Source organism: Panthera uncia, chromosome F2, assembly GCF_023721935.1.
Source record: "Panthera uncia isolate 11264 chromosome F2, Puncia_PCG_1.0, whole genome shotgun sequence".
NCBI classification, from domain to species: domain Eukaryota; kingdom Metazoa; phylum Chordata; class Mammalia; order Carnivora; family Felidae; genus Panthera; species Panthera uncia.
The window spans coordinates 32,341,752-32,361,857 of record NC_064812.1 but is presented as its reverse complement, the minus strand read 5'-3'; the positions used below and the strand labels follow the sequence as shown (position 1 = coordinate 32,361,857).

General features: G+C 35.8%; 1 protein-coding gene across 3 annotated transcripts in view; it reads left to right on the top strand.

Moving 5' to 3' along the window:
* ZFPM2 (zinc finger protein, FOG family member 2) overlaps positions 1-20,106 on the top strand; it is a 473,354-nt gene that overhangs the window by 111,513 nt on the left and 341,735 nt on the right. For all 3 annotated transcript variants that reach the window (XM_049633013.1, XM_049633012.1, XM_049633011.1), the window contains one exon: positions 7,723-7,824. In XM_049633013.1, the coding sequence (XP_049488970.1) occupies positions 7,723-7,824 (102 nt within the window). The remainder of the gene's footprint in view (positions 1-7,722; positions 7,825-20,106) is intronic.

The following is a 20,106-nucleotide window of genomic DNA, read 5'->3' as shown; positions in this document are numbered from 1 at the left end:
TGCTGGCAAACACTGCTGCTATTTGTGCTGAAAAAGTGGCTTTCTCAGTATGTGGCAAATCTTTAATTTATACAGGCATGTCTAACTTTGGGTGAAAAGGTGTTTATGGTTTTGAAATTATTTTTGCCTAGCAAGGAGAGCTGCTGCTTTGACCACCCTTGCCAACAATACCTAATATGGAATTTGAAGATTCTGTTTCATGTGTTCGAAAGACTATATTCTGGTGCATTTCCCCGAGTCATTTGTGCTGTGTATTATATTGCTCAATAACACCTTCAATTTCCCCCTATAGGGCTCTCATTGATTCTGAAAACTAGACTAAGGAAAATGGAAGGGCCCACAAAATATGTATGATATCTTTTAAAAGAGCAACAAAAGAGTTTAATCTTGCAATGGAAAACCATTAACTCCATAGCCATAATTTTAGAAATATTATAGATTTTGTTACCGCTTGACATTTATTCTGTTTCATCTTTTTATGAATTGGTCTCTGGATATATATAGTGGTTATTCCATTAAATGTGTTTGTGCTTTGCTAAAAATACACTGAAATTTCTATTTAAAAGTATGTGAATAAAGAATTTAGCAAGTAAATGAATGGATGTCAAATGCATTCCTAGCTCTTTCTGCAATTCTCTTCCTATCATCCTTTTCTGTCTTGTCCTTTTCCTACCAACAAAGCTTTTGAAGCAGTATCTTAACAAACTTGTCATTATTATCTTGGCTATTAATTATTCATGCCATTTTTCATAAGCTACTTAGAGTACTGATTTCAAACATATAAGAATCAAAAATAGAAATAAATAAAAAACAATGGTCAATAAAGTCATTTCCATTCAAATCACAAAGAAGCTGGGGTTGGATTAGTATCAAAATAAAGTTCTGTGTATAAATTTTCCATGAGAATAAATACATTGAAAGGGAAAGAAGCAAGTCCCTATTGTGAAGGGAAAAAATAGTGTTTTCTTAAAAGAATTCAGAGATTTCATATTCGATTAAATTGTTTTTTAATCATTTCATTTTTCATTAGTAAAAAGATTAAAAATGAATTAGATAAAAACATTACCATAAAAATGAGAGTTAGTTTCCTGAGATAAACTCGGAAGATGAAGGGTCTAAAAGTTGACAAATGTGACATATTTTAGTTATTAAATAGAAATAATGTGCTGAAGGCAATTAATTAGCAAATGTAATGATACTGCAGTAGGTTAGGGTAAAAAGAATGAAACCAAGATCTAATTTTATAACTCATCAGCGAGTAATGGTAATTGATTAAGCATCTATGTGTAGTTGATTTTACTGAGTTCCAAGTCCAACAGTATACCTTCAGAAAAATAATGCTTCTAAATATTATATCCATTAAATCTTTCATTTTAATATGTAAGCATAGTGAAGGAACAAGGCCTATTATATATGGAGAGGAGAAGCAGCTATCTTTGTTGCTTGATCATCAATAGAGATTCACTGTAATATCCCAATAGGTTTGGAGTATGGTTGCTGGAGTCAGAGTGACTTGGGGTCAGTTCTTGGATGTTCCACTTGCTAGCACTATGCCTGGGCATCTTCTCACATATCTGCCTCTTGGCTTACTCTTCTGAAATACAGGGATAACATTGCATGGCAGGGCTGATGTGATGTTCACAAAACATTTAACTAGTGCTGAGGGGTGGTCAAGAAATGTTAGCCATGTTTAGGTTTAATATAGAACCCAAGCGTGCAGACCTGTTCTCTGCCTTTATTCATCTTTATGTGCAGATACGGAGATGAATATAAATTTAATTCCAGCCCATTTTGTTTTCTGCACCCATGTGTGTCACTTCACATGACAGTCTTATGTTTTTGGTCATCTTTTCCTTTTTCGCATTTTTTTCTTTAAGAAACATGATTAAATAACTGATCAAGGGCTTTAAACTATTCTCCTGTCCTGAGTTTATTTTTCTTAATGTGATATATATTGCACATTTACCCAGTTTTAAAATAGCTTAAAACAGTTGCAAAATGTAATTTCTTTTGAGCTGTTAATTGTATACAATCAACTATCTTTACAGTGTTTCCTTAACTAAATACTCTGCAATATTTATTTTCAGTAGTTCTAATTATATGTGCTGCATAATGAAACAAATTAGAGCAAATTGTCCCATGAATCAGGATTATCAATACTGAGTATTGCTCCAGATGTTGGTGCAAGTTGAAATCTAAGCTCAATAGTTCCAATCTGGCAGTTAAGTGACATTTAATGAAAGTATTTTATTATATGAAATTACTAGTTCAATCAAGCCTCTAATAGGCTAAATTATATTTTTTTCATTTTGAGTGATTTACCAAATTTCTGTGTGCATCAAGGTCTGCTGAGATTTGTAGTCATCCTGCTATTTTTTCCCAAGATATTAGATGAGAATGATCCTGGGTAAATTTAGCCTATGCTGAATGAACGAAATGACTTCATGCATTCAACCATCATACTGTAGTAGCAGTTCTCAAATTACTTCTCTTAGCATCTTAAAACTTTGTATGGATTCTACTCTCACATCATTGAAATGTGGTCAGTTTCACCACCATTTTTCCTGCACAGCAACTTAATTACTGTAATGTTCTATAGGGAATTCTTTGGGGAGATGACTTTCATTTTTAATCTGAGAAATGGTTTTCAGTCATGGAGCCTCAGGGCATGAAACCTACAGAATTCAGTTTTATGTAAGATAACGCCTCCAGAATTTCAGAAATGTTATTGGCTCTTTCCTCCAGGAACCTTCTACTGCACCAAGTCTGGGTTAGGTGTCATGCCTGTGTGCTCCTGTCACGTCTTGGACTGGTCTCACTAAAGCATTTGCCACACAAGATTGCAATTGATTTGTCTCTGTCCTAGTCTGAAGTTATATGAGAAGCAGAACCATCTTTGTTTTATATTCTTAGTGCTCAGCACAGTGCCTGGGACTCCAAATTTATTTTAATATATTAATAAAGAATGGTTTATTTCATCTCTCTTCAATAAAGATAAACATTTACAGATTCAGGGGAATTCTTTTAACTTCTGATTTTCATGATTATTGTGATTCCTCCACAATATAGTCTTCGAAACATCCCTTTTTCCCACTATACTTCTCATTATTTTTCCTTCCAAATATGTAATTTACCAAATAAAATATTTCAAAGTAGACTTAACTATAGTCTCACAAAAGTTTTTGGGCAAGAATGTCTGAGACATGAGTCAGATTGTGGTTATAGAACAAGTAAGGGGGGGACCCAAAGACCAGATGTCTGAGAAAAAAACATGTTCATGGAAACCCAATAAATATATGTTGGTTATTGTATTTGTGTCACATGATCATATCAACCCCCTACTTAAATATTTCATTGACTTCAATGTGAAGAACTTCAGAATTAATTGTACTAGGTTCTCCATTGGTCAATGTCATTTTACGCTTCTGGTCTCTGAATTTCTGTATCTTATGTGTTTTCATTTGGAATTATTCATGGATTACCCTGATTATGGTTTTTTATCAGTGGTTACTTCTCTTATGCATATTACCTGACTCCTTTACTAGATTATATGGTCCTTAAGGGAAAGTATATATCTCATTGTATCTTCAGAAATATGCACTATAAATGTTCACAATTGAGTAAATTTTGCATGGCATCCCGAGTTTCCAGCAATTCAAATGTAATAGCAAAATTCAGAAAGATTTACTCCTTTGTGTGGCCATCAGGATGATATAGTTAATATCTGCATATAGAACTTAATTTATCCAAATGGTTCTACCCAGAATTCTATCTGAGCCCTTGGATATGTAATTTTTTTGGGGGGGGGATATGTAATTTTTAACAGCATGTCCCATGCTTGCTTGGGTATGTCTTGCTCTGGGATTATTCAGCTATTCCAGGTATGCATGGTTCTCTACTCAACTGGTGGGGGTGGAGTATAGGAGAGGCAAGAAAGGATATTTTGGAAAGAATGCTAGACAGGCAGTTAGAAGACTCAGATTTAATTCCTAACCTTGTATAAACTGCTGTTTGTGGTGGCCTTTATGATGCCTCTTCATGCTCCCCTATAATCCTGCTTCTTACTTGTTGAGGAAAGGATATCTACTAAAAGCTGCTTCCATCAGTCACCCCTGTGATGACTGGGAAACACTTAATTGGTCCAGCATGTGAAGGTTTGGGAGGGGTGACTGATGCAGAAATAAATACAGTGGCTCTAAGATCATACATAAGTTACCCTATCTGTGCATCGATTTTGTAATCAGTAAATTTCTCTAATTTGGGTCAGATCATCTCCAGAGTCCTCCCCCAACCCCCGACCTTGCTCAGATTTCCTTGTTTCAAGATTCATAAGACATGAGAAAAGTGCTTAGAAGAAACGGACACCGTAAAGTTATAGGTTGCATTCTTTACTCTTCACTGTTGGGGAAGACATTTTCCTTTGTAAATTCCCCTGCGTTATTCCCCTGAGTTAAACCTCCACTCAGTCTGTGGGCTCCAGTGTCCATGAAAAATAAAGTGTTGTAAAGGTCATATTTCCCCCAATTGGGTCTGGTATCCTAGAGGTACCAGAAGATTAAGGTGCTACATGGATTATTGTATTAAGTAGCATTGAATCATTTGGTGAGAAGGTTTTCAAGCTTTTTGTATTCTTTGTGGATCAGTGAAAATGTTTCATCTTCATATTACTGTGACTTAAATAACTTGTTACTCTTCCTTTCTATCACAGGGAAATGAGACCAGAGACTCAGAGTCTAAATAAACACAATATCTAGAAGTTAGTAATGTTACCTTTATTTTTATTGTATTTATGTTCATTATTACCTTCTATTAGGAGCATCTAATCCTGATTTTTCTTTTATAGCAGTGATAAAATTTTCATTAAAAAAATATGTTTGTATGTTATAAAAAGTGAGTCTGCTTTTTTTAAGTTTTTATTTAAATTCTAATTTGTTAACATATAATGTAATAATTAGTTTCAGGAGTAGAAATTAGTGATTCATTACTTAACATATAACACCCAGTGCTCAATAAGTGACTCTGTTTAAAGAAAGCTTACTACGCATGACTGGACAAAAAACTATGAACATAATTACATAAGGAGGTTCGGAAGAAATTGAGTACTTCAGTAAGGGTCCCAGAAGGAAACTGATAACTTGGCCGGTGGGTTTTGCTAAAGAGAGTTTGGTGACGAGACAGTGTACAAGGTATGGAGACGGTTAAGGAAACCAAACCAACAAGGGATGGGGAGCACCGATGGCTGGCAACAGTGAGAAGCTGTTAGCTCTCCTGATCTGAAGAGTCATGGGAAGTGATAGTACTGCGGGAGTGTGGGAGAAGCATATGAGCCGCTTAAGAGTGCCCACGTACAACACAGCCATTGCTCCCAACTGGAGACCCTAAAAAAGATGGGGTTGGAGGACATGTACCTGTCTTCTCTCTTCCTGCTCCCTGATCGTCTCATCTTGTAAGTGCCTCCCATTGATTGAACCCGCCCAGGAATAAGAGAATAAAGCAGCCCCAGTGATGGGGTCCACAGAATTCTGCCTCATGGGGCACAAAGTACAAAGTAGGACATAGGGGGAAGAGAGTCAATTGAGGCCATCAGGAAGGGGCAAGCCGAGAATAACTAGCTCATAGAAAGTATCAGGGTTTTCTGCCAGAGCTAATCCTTAATGAGTCCAGTTATGCCAGTCTGCTACCTGCATAGCTTTAGTTCAATACTCATATATATGTGGGCATACTTTTCAAAGTACTTAACAACTGGTACAACTTGGGCTCTGACCGATCAGAGCAGATGCCATAAACCTCTTGCTGAATAGACGTAAACCCCTAGTCTCTGGATTAGGGGAGATAGGAGGGGGCACACTAGACAGGGGCTGGGGCAGGGAGGGTTGGGCTGAGGGGCACTTGGTTCAGGGTTCACAGCATTTGAAAATATTAAAAGGCTGTACAGCCTACTTGTCTATGCAGGCTGAGAACCATCCCTCTTTGTGTCTGAGAAGTGAGAGCAGAACTCTTCCACTGATCTTGTAAGATAATTGGTTGATGTGTCCATGTTCTTCTATGTGACCTGTAAAAAGGAGCACAGATTAAAAGTCTTATCTTACTCCTGAGTCTTTGTACCTTTCTTATGGCACTTGGACCTTGTCTTGCACTCTCATTATTTGTGAACTTACTCTCTTAAATGGGTTTTATGCTCCTTCCAAAAAAGTATTGTATTTTTCCATATATGTCCTGCTATATCTACTACAGTTCCTTAAACATGGTAAATGCTCAGTATCTATTATTTTATGGAAATAATTCCCTTGCTATTCATTGTAGTCATCCTGAAAAGAAGAGAGAACTCAACTTTCAAAGATCCTTCAATTCCAAACATGGGTTTGGCGGTGTGGGGGTATCTTTTTTATTCTTTGTCACCCACCAGAGCCAATGATCCTGTGCTATGGAAATGGTGACAACAGAGTTGTCACTGGGTTTCTGCATTCTCTCTACCTTTATTCCACTTTTTAAAAATGATTCATTTTGTGAAGCTATATATGGAAATGAAATACAAAATTTATGGAGTTTGACGTTCAAAACTCATCAACATCACATTAATGTCTTTGCAATAAGAATTGCTTCCTGAAAATTTTGTTATTTATGTGTTACTTGTAAAGATGTTAAGAATTCAATGTATTTTTTGTTATAATCATATAAAAACTTAAGTACTATTATAGATTTGGACAACTATGTGGAAAATACTTTAGAGAAAGCCTAGATGGGCAAGCAATTTAATTTAAAATTTTTAGCATTATTAGATTCAACATTTAATTGCCATGTTTTTGGTATCCATTTTGGAACGAATTTGGTATGACATCGCATTTTCTTGTTATTCGGTTTTCTGATCTCTATTACCATTTATAGTAGGTATATTTTGCAATATTTTTGTGTGTACCATGTTACCATGGATTACTTTCCTATAAAGGAGTTGCTTTATTACTTAAAGTGAAGGTTCTTATAAATTAGACCTCTTGATATGCACTTGCCTTGTTAACATATGCTCTTTGCCATAACTATACTCTCGCTCAAAAAATATAACATTTTTTTTTCTTATGTGGAAATGAAAACATGAAACTGTGTGAACTCCCTTCACTTCTCAAGTATAGCTTTATAGTTTCTTGCATTGTGAAGACTTGAGTCACTGGCTCATCTCATATGCTAATTATTTATGGCCTTTTTATACCCATTTAAAAAATAGGTTTTAGCAAGCTAAAAGCTGGGGGGGGGGAGGGGGGACGGAATCTTCAAAATAATCTAAATTCGGCCCCAAACCTAAATATGTCTTACCCTAAGCCAGTTAATTGCTTTGTTTTTGTTTTGCTGCGTCTTGCCTTTATAAAAATTATTATTTGGAAATACAAGAGTTAAGGTTTTCCATATTAAAAGTGGTAATTACACACTGCTTTTTTAATTTTATTCTTATATAAAATATTAATAACACTGAATTTTTTACAGAAATGTTTTTGTTTATAGCAGTTAACTTTATGTATTCGTGTATTGATGACTAATGCTGATTTTCTTTACTATAAATCCACAGTAGATATCAAAATGATTAATCATGGTCATTTTCTCTGCATAATGACAAATATATGTAACCAACATATGCTTAGACATACTCTAAGGACATCCCTTTACCGGATCTGAATGTCAAATAGAGAGCTTTAACTATTTCCCCTTTTCTCTCTGTGTTGGTGTTTTCAGGTGATGATGAAGGAGTCCAGGAGACAGCAGAATCAGATGGGGACACACAGTCAGAAAAGCCAGGCCAGCCTGGAGTTGAGACAGATGATTGGGATGGACCAGGTAGGACAGAAAATTTAAAATTCAACCGGTTGTTGCTACTATCAGGAATTCACTTTTTCCTCTTAAATTTTAATTAGGTTGTAAAACTCTTACAATCTCAGCTCATGTATGTATGTATGTATATACATGTATATATATATAATAAATATATATATACGTATACATATATATATATTTGTGTGTGTGAATGGAGGTTACATGGGAGTTTAAGTAAACATTATTTAAAGAAGATTTTTATCTTTCTGTTAAATAAACTAGAAAAAGCAGTGTTTCTTCTGCTTAAAATCTCCATATTTTTCTCACTCCACAGTCACATAAAAATTACTTCATTCTACTTGCCTTTTTGGGTTTCTTTTGAACAAAAATCTTGATGCTATATCTACATTCAATTTGGGAATAATTTTAACACATTTAAACAAGTAACAGTAATACTATAAAGAAATATTTTTAATTTAGTCATATTGTAAATTGTAGATTAAATCTCAATATATATTTAGAAGTTTAGAAAATATCAACGGATACTTCTATTTGATTCAAGGTTTTGGCAACATTTTCATCTTTATGAATGAAAATTTAATTTGATTTTAAAAATCCTGATATTTAATCATGTCAAGAAAAAAAATGATGAAAATACTCCTAAACACCAACATAATTTTATGTAAATATATACAGTTCATAAGAACTCACTAAAAAAAAACTCTTTATATTTGGTGCCAAGTAATTTACAATTGATGGTGTATTCATAAATGGAGACTATTATGTCATAGGACTTAAAGATATAAGCGAGGTTTTGAAATAGTTTTAGCCATAATTTCTAAAGCAGTAACATTTTTCATTAAGAAAGATCCCTATATTTCAATCACATTTTCACCCTTGCATGACTTTGCAAATTGCTCTCTGCTGTGCGTGAAGAAGAGAAGGACTCCAGTGGTAATTTTCTGAAACCAGCAGCTGGAAAATATAATGCAAACAAAAATGAAGATGCAGTATAGCTGATTATTATGATGTCATTTCTAATGTTATTCATGATACACACAAATGTTTGTATTCTGTATACATACAACATAATGGTTATACAAGATTTTGGATCAAAATGTGTTATATTTAAAGTGCCATTATACCACTTTTTAAGGGTTTGGAAGAAGTTGTAGACTTCTGGCATTTTCCCCTTATAGCATAATGTTTCTGTCTTCTCGGTAGAGGAAAGAATTCCTTGGATTAAAATTTAAAAAATCTTTGGAAAATTTCATTTTTTTTTTCTTGAGGATTACATTTAATTTCAAAAGGATAGATGAAGTTTGTATTGTGCTGTTTTTTATTCATGGAATTAGGCATATGTGTGCTGCTTAGAGTTTTTACATTTAAAATTAATTAGATTTAATGGCCTTTTGGATATGCCTACTTACAGAGTGTACATTCTGGCTGCTCTTTCGATGGTGGAAACTTGGAGGGGGCAGATTTTCTTCTTTCTGATGGTCTGGGGCCCACTGTATTCCCTGTGGCTTGGGAGTATGTAAGCACATTCACGCAGTGGTAAATTATTAAACACATGGGCATACCCAATGCCGCCTTTTTCGGGAAGCTTTTCCGGAAGTAAACTTGTCTTATTAACTTAGAGACAGAGAGAGAGGAGCAAGGTAAAGAATGATGTGTCATCCAGGATGAGCTGTTTCACTGTTGAGTTAAATTTCTTTTATGTATCTGATTTAATGAAATTATTATTTAGTTGTTGTAGTGAACATGTTTATGCTCTTTTCTTTGGCACACTTGAATATGTAAAAACTTTAGGGGCGCCTGGGTGGCTCAGTTGGTTGAGCATCCAACTTCAGCTCAGGTCATGATCTCACGGTTTGTGAATTCAAGCCCTGCTTTGGGCTGTGTGCTGACAACTCAGAGCCTGGAGCCTGCTTCTGATTCTTTGTCTTCCTCTCTCTCTGCCCCTCAGCCACTTGTGCTGTGTTGTTCTCTGTCTCTTTCAAAAATAAATAAACGTTAAAAAAATAAAAAAAAAAACTTTAAAGGAAAAAGGTATGTATCTAAGCAGATGTACCTATAAGAAAGTTCTTTTGTTTGTTTGTTGCAAAATTGATAACAGATTTTTCCCTTCAGGTATTTTACCAAAAAAGAGGGGGTTAATTATTTTGAAACCCCTAAATTAATGAAGTTGATTCATAACAAAAGGATATCTGTTGGATATGCATTTTAAGGTAGAAATTTCATTACTTTTCCTTCAATCAGGACAAAGTATAGGGGATGTTTTTGCACTTTCGCTATCGTATAATAGCGATTATATCAATATTTCACCCCGATTTTTGTTATTTGCAAAACGGTATTGGTACTTTCCAAGTGTATAAAGGGGAGAAAATCGTCCAAGTTTTAGTGACGGTTTCCAAACAGTTAGAAATTGCGTTCTGTATTCTAAGGTTCAAATTGTGGATTTGCCACTTATTTGCTGGGTAATTTTTGTCAAGTTGCTTGCTTTCTCTGTTCCTGTATTGCCATTTGTAAAATGTAGAAAATGACATTCACACTTCATAGGGATTCTGTGAGAATTAGGTCCTACACATAAAATATTACTGATCATTATAAAGGCTTTTGAGTTGTCGAGTCTTGAAGCAGAACCATTTAAAATTCTCAGCATTTTTTTTAAAGCCCGGTAATATATCTGATACAACTTTAAAAATACTAAGCATCTAGTTTTGAATTTAACTGCAAATAATTGGTCAAGACGTGATGACCAATGAATTGGTAATGAGCCAGGTGTGATTTTAAGGTCTCCTAATTTTAAAATCCTCCCACCCAGTCCTCAACATCAACCTAGGATAGACAGCTTTCTCTAAATAAAAATAGAGCAGAATCAAAAGACAAGGAAAATGATCTAAAGAATTAGAGGCATAGAGCTGACATCATTTAAGATGAATCAGGATTTATATATATATTTTTTAAAGAGTTTGATTGAAGTCCACTCCACAACCTTTCCCGATGGCTCACTTCAGTAATGTATCAACTCTTCTGAAGTGTTCTATTTTTATCATATGCAAATCCCCCAGTGCCAATTTTTTGTTCCCTTACTTGTTATTCAAGTAAAAGGTACATTTAGTAATTGCTCACACCTTTGTTAACTCTTACGATTAGGAACCTACATAGTCTTTAGAAAAATTATCTTACATTTGTAAACATTTCTGTGGTGAAATTTTTTAATGTTTAAATATTTGTGACTCTTAAATATTCTTCACATTTTTATGAATCTTTCTCTGTTGGAAGGGAGAGCTAGACCCACACTAAGCTTATAAGGTTCAGGCCAATGTAAACGTCATTACCTCATTATTTCCATATCTCAAGGAACTGTTTTTAAGTTCTACTTTTCTTTCTTGCTCTTAAAAAAAAGTTACCCTGATACTACCTTGCTGAGAACCTAATTGATATGATACTTGGTATCTACTGTCTCCTCATCTGCATTTGCCTGTACTTCATATATCATTTCTCTCTCCTTTCTAAATAAATACTCTTCTTCCTGTCATCACCCTTGTAAGTACTTCAGTTTACCAATAGTCTTATACATTTAATTATTCAATAAATAATTATTATGCACTCATAATCATGAAAGGTGTAGGGAGAAGTCCAAAGGTATAGTATGATGCCATCCATATTTCTTTTGGATGCCATTTCTCTTCTTTAATCTTTTAAAATTATTTGTGCGTTGTGTTTAGGTGACTGATGCAACTAATATTTAAGCATGTGAACCTAGAAAGTAGAGAATGGTTTCAACTACGGAAGAAACTGAACAAATTCTAGAGTCAGATCTGTGTTTGAGTTCACATGCTGACACTTAACAGTCTTGTGACCTTAGGCATATGAAATAGCCCAGGCCTTGGTTTGCTTACCTTTAAAGTGGGAATAATAATAGCTACCTTGAAACATTGTTATGTGGATGAAATTTGAAAGAAATGATGTGTAGAAAGTGTCCAGCGGACAGCTTGGGAGAGGGTGGGATTTGCTTGATGTTAATGGTCTTCTCTTACCGTAGAACCTCTCACACCAACCAACAGTTAGAATATGGAGCTTATTTTGAAATAGGATTTACATCTCTGGCTCTCTCTTATTTTAAGAAATCTTTAGAACCACAATCTATGGCCAAAGTCTTGGGTTCTGACTTCTGTATTTAGATTCAGAAGGAGACTCAGGGGAGAAAATTCAGATAAATCACTATAAATTCATCATCTACCTCTATGAAATGAGCACCTGAAAAGTCACATCTTCTATCAACTCTAAGAATACCAGTTCTCTAGTTTACATAGTTAAAAACATGGTTACCTCTTTTGCACTTGGGAATAGTGAATAATCTGATTTCTCTGGTTTAATATTGAATGTATCTAAGTCCTACCTTTAGGCTTACAACTACCATAATTGAAATTTCCAGGAGCTTTAGTAAATGAACATATCACACTATTCAAATTGTGCAAATAATGTATCTCAAGAAATATGTATCAATAAAAGTATACACAGATATAATTTTGATCAAGCAGTCCCTTAGATTCTTTGACACACCCTTGTCAAGAAAAACATGCGCTTTTATTTTCGTATTTACATGTTAAGTGCTTGAGATGTTTCAGTAAAAATAAAGTACAGGGGCGCCTGGGTGGCTTAGTTGGTTGAGCATTTGGCTTTGGCTCAGGTCATTATCTCATGGTTTGTGGGTTCAAGTCAGGCTCTGTGCTAACATCTCAGAGTCTGCAGCCTGCTTCGGATTCTGTGTCTCCCTCTCTCTGTACCCCTCCCCTGCTTGTGCTCTGTCTCTTTGCCTCTCAAAAATACATAAATGTTACAAAAACTTTTTAAAAATAAAGTAGAAAATCACACCTTGTATTGAAGATTTGATGAATTACTAGAATAAAATTTGGAATTTTTTTTTTTTGTATTATATATTACAGAACAGTACAACTTGCTCCTAGATTGTTAAATAGAAATCTGAGTTTCCATAGAAGGAAACTTATTTTGGGGGTAGTATAATGAGTGGGGAAGAAATAAAAATATTTCTTCCATTTATATCTTGGCCCTGCCACTCATGAATTTTGTGACTTTGAGTAAGTTAATAACTCAAGGCCTCAGTTTCTTTGTTTATAAAATGGGGCTCATAATAATCACTACCTCATTAATGAAATTTTCTGTGTCAAACACGGAGCTCGAGGCTTCATAGTGCTCAATAAATAGGTCTAATATTACTTTTCATATAATTTCGGCAATTGTGCCATAGTAGCCATTACAATGCCTTACAGACGATGTGCCTTCATTTAACATCTGCATGGTGAATTCACTCTGCAAAATCATTTTGCTATGTGAAAGTCATCATCAGATTATATTAACTATGTTCTATTTAACTGGGCTGAAAATGTGATGGAGTTAAGGAAATTTTAATGCAAGTATGTTTTGAAGAGTAAATGTCTAGCATAAAATCAGATTGTGTACTTGTTGCATCTGTGCATCAAATCTGTACGCCGAATTGATCACCAAATCTGTAAATAAGTTGCCTCATCCAATTGCTGTTCAGCATGTAGATGATGGGGTTAGTTCTGCTTTGTGCCTTGAACCCAGATGGGAGTGTTTTGCATAAAGTGGAATGGTAGCTGGAAGACCTCTGGGAGATAGAAGCACACACTAATGATACAGGGTTTTTGGGTTTTTTTTTTTCCCCTTTCTCTTTACTAGTCCAAAGAAGGGCTTGGAGATTACAGTTCTGATTTCGTTTCCTTTTTGATTGGGAAAATGTGGTAGATATAAGATCTGGGAAATGCCATTTGAAGTAAATTAACAGAAACCTATGAAACATAGTTAACCATAGATATAGTCTGACAGTAAGAAGAATATTGTGAGAAGCGGAGGAAATCGTAGAATGACTGTGTATTACGCTGACAGTGAATTGGTATTATCTCTGCTATCAGATAATGCAGTTATCATTAATTTTCACATTTGCATTTCAATCTTTGGAAGGAAATGACTCTTGCCGGATGAAGATAAGAGCTCTGTACCACTATAATGAACCATCATTTTATCCCAATGCTTTGTGTCCGTATGAAAATGAGGCAGGGAGGGGTGTGTGTGTGTGTGTGTGTGTGTGTGTGTGTGCGCGCGCGCGTGTGCGCGTAAGCATGCGCGGGCATGTGGGGAGGAGAGTCAGAAGCACAGTATAACAAAGTGTCAAAAATTGCTACAGACTTTTGAGCCCCTTATGAAACAAGAGGGGGTCAAAATAAATCTTCTGTAATGTAGTTAAGTGGATATCGGATTAAAAGATGAAAGCTTTACTCTTTGCAGAACAGAATGCCACATAAACTCAGTAAAAAAGTTCCTTTTATCTTATTTCTTTACTCCGGTTTTCACTCTCATGTAGAATTAGGGCACACATAAACCCAACCAAAAAAAAAAAGTAGGTTGGAGGCAAAGTACTTATGATTATTGTTTGGAAAGATATATCTTTGAGTTATAACATACTGCATAAAATATATCCTTACTCCAGTGGACTTCAGTGGTTTTACATCCTCACTCTATGGAAACAAACTACAAATTGTAGATGAAGCATTTGAATGTTGTTGACTTTACTAGAACACCAGTCAGTGAGCCCTGTACAAATCAAAGGTCTAGGCCCTACATCAAAAGTTTTATTATTAAACATGCTTTTGTATATTTTTAGTTTAAACATAAAGCTTGTATTGCTGCTTCACAGTTTGCCTACTTTGATTAGCTACTCCCCCCTCAGTTGTGTTCATAACAGGACTTTTATTATTATGCTCTTTCCTGCTGAGACATAATTCAGCTTAGAATTCTCTTCCACAAAGCACTCCAGGAAGATACTGCCAGCCAGTGGGAATTGACATATAAGAGAACCCTTTGCTATCCCTTTTATAACCACTTTCATTAAAACATATGCATTAAATATTTGGGGACAAGGATTTTTGGTATTGGTTCTTTTTCTTGACTCAGCATTTTGCTCGGAAAAAAATACCTAAAAACATTGGCTCTCATATCCGGAGAATTGAAAGAAAGAAAAACTAAACCTTACAGTTATTTGGTGTTATTTTGTCTGAGTCAGAAAAGGACTTAATTGGGCTCAGAAGAATAAGTAAAGACCAGCACAGGGATGTGCATTAGAGGTAGTTGGAAAATGAGAGCAAGTGTATACAGACACATATACTTGCTACAAATGGGCCACAAATTTAGAACTAGATTACTGGAAGACTAATTACAAGGATAATATTGATTGATGACACAAGATGAAATAAGTTGGTTAGTTGGGCAAAAGTTTATTTATTCAACTGTATATTGAGTGTCAAATACATGCAATGCTCTGTGCTAGACTCTGGGACATGTGTCAGTACATAAGTAGGGTGGTCTCTACCTCAGAGAATTTTTATTTTTTTAAACAATTATTTTTAATGCTTATTTATTTTGGAAAGAGAGAGAGAGAGAGCACCAGAGTGTGAGCAGGGGAGGGTCTGAGAGAGGGAGACAGAATCTGAAGCAGGCTTCAGGCTCTGAGCTGTCAGCACAGAGCCTGACGTGGGGCTCCAACGCACAAGATCATGACCTGAGCCGAAGTCTGATGCTTAACCGACTGAGCCACCAAGGCACCCTCTACTTCAGAGACTCTGTGCTCTCCCAGAAACTGCAAGTTGTAATAATAATGATTTTTTGAGTGCTTACTGCATATGTGGTGGCTGTTGTACAGAAGAAATATAAATGATACCATAAACCATATTGTGAGACGTGGAAATCAGTAATAACTTATCTGAGGAACAAATATTTTAACTTAATTTGTTTGTATTTGTAATTTTTATATTTTAATATGCAAAGTTTCAAATATACATAAAATAAGAGGGAAGTATATGATAGATCCCCATGTACTATTACCCAGCTTCAATTATTATCAAATTTTACCAATCTGGTTCCATCAGTTTTTTTTCTTTCTTTCTTTCTTTCTTTCTTTCTTTCTTTCTTTCTTTCAAAAAATCACAGAAGTCATGATGTTTTACCCATATGTGCTTTGGTATGCCTCTGTAATAAATAAGGACTTTTATTTAAAACATAACCACAAATAATAGCATTATCATGCACAAAAGTAAATCTTAATATTATATAAAACTCAAATTCATCTTCAAATTTTCTCATTTATCTCAAGAAATGTCTTTATGTTTGTTTTTTTCAAACCAGGATTTGAAGAAGGTCCACATACTAGTTGATACAATTCTCACGTCTTGAGAATTGATAGTAGTCTTTCTTTCCTCAACTCCTCCCTCCCATTTAGTTGCTAGAGAAACCAGTGTGTTTATCCTGGAATATTGTTCACATTCTAAATTAGGTAGATTACATGCTAGCAGTGTTGTGTAACATGCTCCTCTGTCCCCTCATTTGTTATAAATTGGTAGTTAAATCTAGATCCTTTAATATATTCAGAATCAATACTATAGGCAATAAGACTACATATACATTGCTGGGTACTTTCTATTGCTTCGTGTCGGTGTATATTACATAAAGATGAGATGTCCCACCTGTAGTTATATTACAGTGTATCAGAGGGTTCACCTGTTTTCAGCTTGATCCATCCATTATGAAATTTCCCATTCAACTTTTCACCTGATGATTATTATGAGGTTCCATTATATCATTAGGGCTTGCACAATTGTGATTTTTACATTTTATCCTCCCTTCTGTATTATTAGCTGATATTATTATCTTCTGGAGGTTTTTCCAACATCCACTGTTTGCCCCTAAATTCTGTTCTTAAAGGGAAGGGAGGATATGTGCTTAATTCTTTCTCATTCTTTACCAATTTCAGAATAAAGAATAGAGAGAGTGTTATAAGATGAGGCTCTTAAAGGAAGAGCTCAGTGATTCAGGGCCTTGTAGTCCACAATACCGTTACTGAATTTAACTTCAAGATCACTCTGAAGACGTGTTCTACATATAAGCCACATGCTCATATTTGCATTAAATATAAACTGCTCTGACTGCTCTGTGGAGAATGGATAGAAGAAAGTCAATAAAAATGCAAGAGTGTTATCAAGAGATGAAAGTGTTTATAGAGAGTGCTGGATATATGTGAGGGTGTGATTGAAAGTGGCTTGCTCAACTTCAAATATTTCATTCCCATTCACTGAGGTAAGGAAAACCGAAGGACAAGCATGTTTAGGGGGAAAGATAAGTTGGATTTTTTTTTAATGTTTCTTTATTTTTGAAAGAGAGAGTGAGACAGAGAGGGAGCGGGGGAGGGCCAGAGAGAGGGAGACACAGAATGTGAAGCAAGCTCCAGGCTCTGAGCTGTCAGCACAGAGCCCGATACGGGGCTCGAACCACGAACCGTGAAAACATGACCTGAGCCGAAGTCGGATGCCTAACTGACTGAGCCACCCAGGTGCCCCAAGCGGGATTTTTAATATGTCATTTGCAGGTTTCGCGAGACATCCAAGGGGAGCTGTTGAGTAGAACGTTGGTCATATAGGCCAGGAGCTTGGTGAGAGGTCTGGTCTAGAGATAGAAATTGGAAAGTCAGCAACGTATGCATGCTGGTGGAATTCATGGGAGTAGATGAAGTTGCCTGGGGTGGGAATAAATATAAGAAGGCTTGGACATGAATCTTGAAAAACTCCTATGTCTCACTGGAGGATAGGGAAAGAAGTGTCATCAAAGGAGACTGATAAGGAGTAGCAGACAAGATGGAGAAAACCAGGAGAATGTAATCGTTTTTAAGGAGGACGGAGTCACGCCTGGGTTAACTGCTGCGGAGAGGTCAAGACGGAGATTTAAAGACTCTCCTTGAGTTTAGCGCCATGCAGATATTAGTGATTTTAACTAGAATTATTTCAGTAGAGCTCTGGTAGCAGAAACCAGACTGTGGTAAGTTGTAGTGGGAGGGAAGGGTGAACAAATGGACTCAGCTATTGCAAACAACTATTCTTGAGTGTTCTTAGTAAATAAAGATATATTTGGGTTTCTGTGAAACTATTTATTGAAAAATTATTACTGTTTAACTCTTATTTTTACCTAAGAATCTTTCAAGCTCCAAATTTAAGAATATGCGTTCGGAGAAATTTATGTTCCCACATTAACCTATTCTGAATCCACTGTCCGTTAACTTATAGATTGTTTTAGTGTTTTATTTTTTTGCGTGACCCTACCATATCTTCAGACTTTACAGTATACATTTTTGTCATTTCTTTTAAATTTTGTGGTTTCAACTTTTATCCCCTAGTAACCAGTTTACCAAGTAGCTTATGTGGTTTTTTTTGAGGTTCATCACTTTTAATGTAATTGATACGTTAAATTTAATAATATATAGTAATGTATTCTAAATTTGATATGGGTTAGAAACATGCTTTCCATTCTTTCCAGTGTACACACTGGTAACAGCCAATATTCTGTTGTTTTAGTCAGGAGCACATTTGGACCCCGGGAATTATTCTGTCTTCATAATAAACTCCTACACTTGCTTGTGAGATTGATACTGGGAGCTTGCAACTTATTCACTCATGAATATAACTTGCATAAGCTTGCCTGATCTTGTTCTTCTTCCCTTGCACCTTTGTAGACCCAGGCCCACATTGAATTAATTTAATTAGTTCAAACATTTATTGAAAGAATAGCTGTGCCAGACTCTAAAGATAAAAGGATCACTTGGACTCAGACTGCCTTCCAAAAGCTCATAGTACATAGCAGCAGACAGATAAATGATGAGATAATTAAAATACATTGCTGTTGATTCCACTGTAGAGCCATGAACAGTGTGCAGTGGTAGCAAAGGGAGAGGAAGGTCATCTATTGGAAAGCGGTGGTGAGATGATGGCCAAGGGATCAGTTTTCACAGAAGGAGAAGGGAAGCAGGTGCTGGTGGTGAGGCTTAGTGCTGATGAGTAACACACATAATAATGATCCCTTCAAGTGTTCCCAAGGGCAGAGTGATAAATTCACATTGGAGACGCTCTGAGTTTTTATTCATACATAGAAAGTGTTTGGTTTTGCATGTGTGGTGAACTTGCTGCCATTTTGCCTGTCTAGAAGCTTCCTCTTTCCAGTTAGACCTGCCCATCCTGCCATTGTTACCTTAGACGCCATGATCTTTCTTGTCACTCTGAGGGATGGAGGGGCTCTCTGAAACACAGCAGAAGCTATAATATCTTCACCTGACAGATGGGAATCCAGACTTAGACAAGAGGCTATCTTTTGAAGATCTGTTACCTCTATGAACTTTTAAAACAACAATGAAAGAGTTTGGTAAAAATTCAGCAATGTGGGGTGCCTGGGTGGCTCAGTCGGTGAAGCATCCAACTCTTGGTTTCAGCTCAGATCACGATCTCGCGGTTTGTGGGTTCCAGTCCTGCATTGGCTCTGCGCTGAGAGTGTGGAGCCCGCTTGGGATTCTCTCTCACACTCTCTTTCTCTCTGCCCCTCCCCTGCTCATCCTCTCTCTCTCTCTCTCTCTGTCAAAATAAATAAATAAACCTAAAAAAAAAAAATCAGCAATGAAATCCATAAAGAAACCTAACTGTAATTTAGGTGGTTGCCTGGAAATCAAAGCAAAGCAGAGTCTGTAGTGGTCTAACTGGCCTTGCCTTCTATTTGGAAATGGGGTTAGCTCTTGGAAGTTCTTAGAGAGTTTGGGGGGAAGAAGAAAGGAAGGCTCAGGAGGGAGAACCTGAGCTTCTTGCAAATAGTGGAGTCCTTCTTGGCAGATTTCCTGTGGCCCTTAGTTTAGGATAACATAAAAGAAAATCTCAAAGTGCTGCATGTTTTAAAAAAAGCTTTCTTATTCAATACGTTGTCACATAGAGGAAAGTAATGAAAATAACATGTTGTGTGTTAAACCTAAGTTTACATTTGGGTAAATATACAGAGAATCAAAGACTGTTGGTTGTTTTTTTTTTTTTTTTTCTTCGAGTTTTCAGGGCAGAAACTCTTGAGGGAACAAGAAGCATCACATTCATTTCATCCGACACCTTGTGTAAAATCAATCACAGGCCTTCCTGATTGAATGGAATTTTGACAGGTTCTTTGGATTTTCCCTCCTGTTAACCTTTTTCATGTTAATTAATTAATTAATTCAAGATAATTAAATATAATAAAAAGGAAGGTAGGGATTTTATTATTATTTATTACGTACATATTGTTTATAGGAATACAAATAATTAATATGAAAGTCAAGACTGATACATTTTTGAACACTGTGTTAATAATGTATGGGGCGTCCAGGGTGGCTCAGTCCATTCAGCATCCATCTTTGGCTCAGGTCATGAT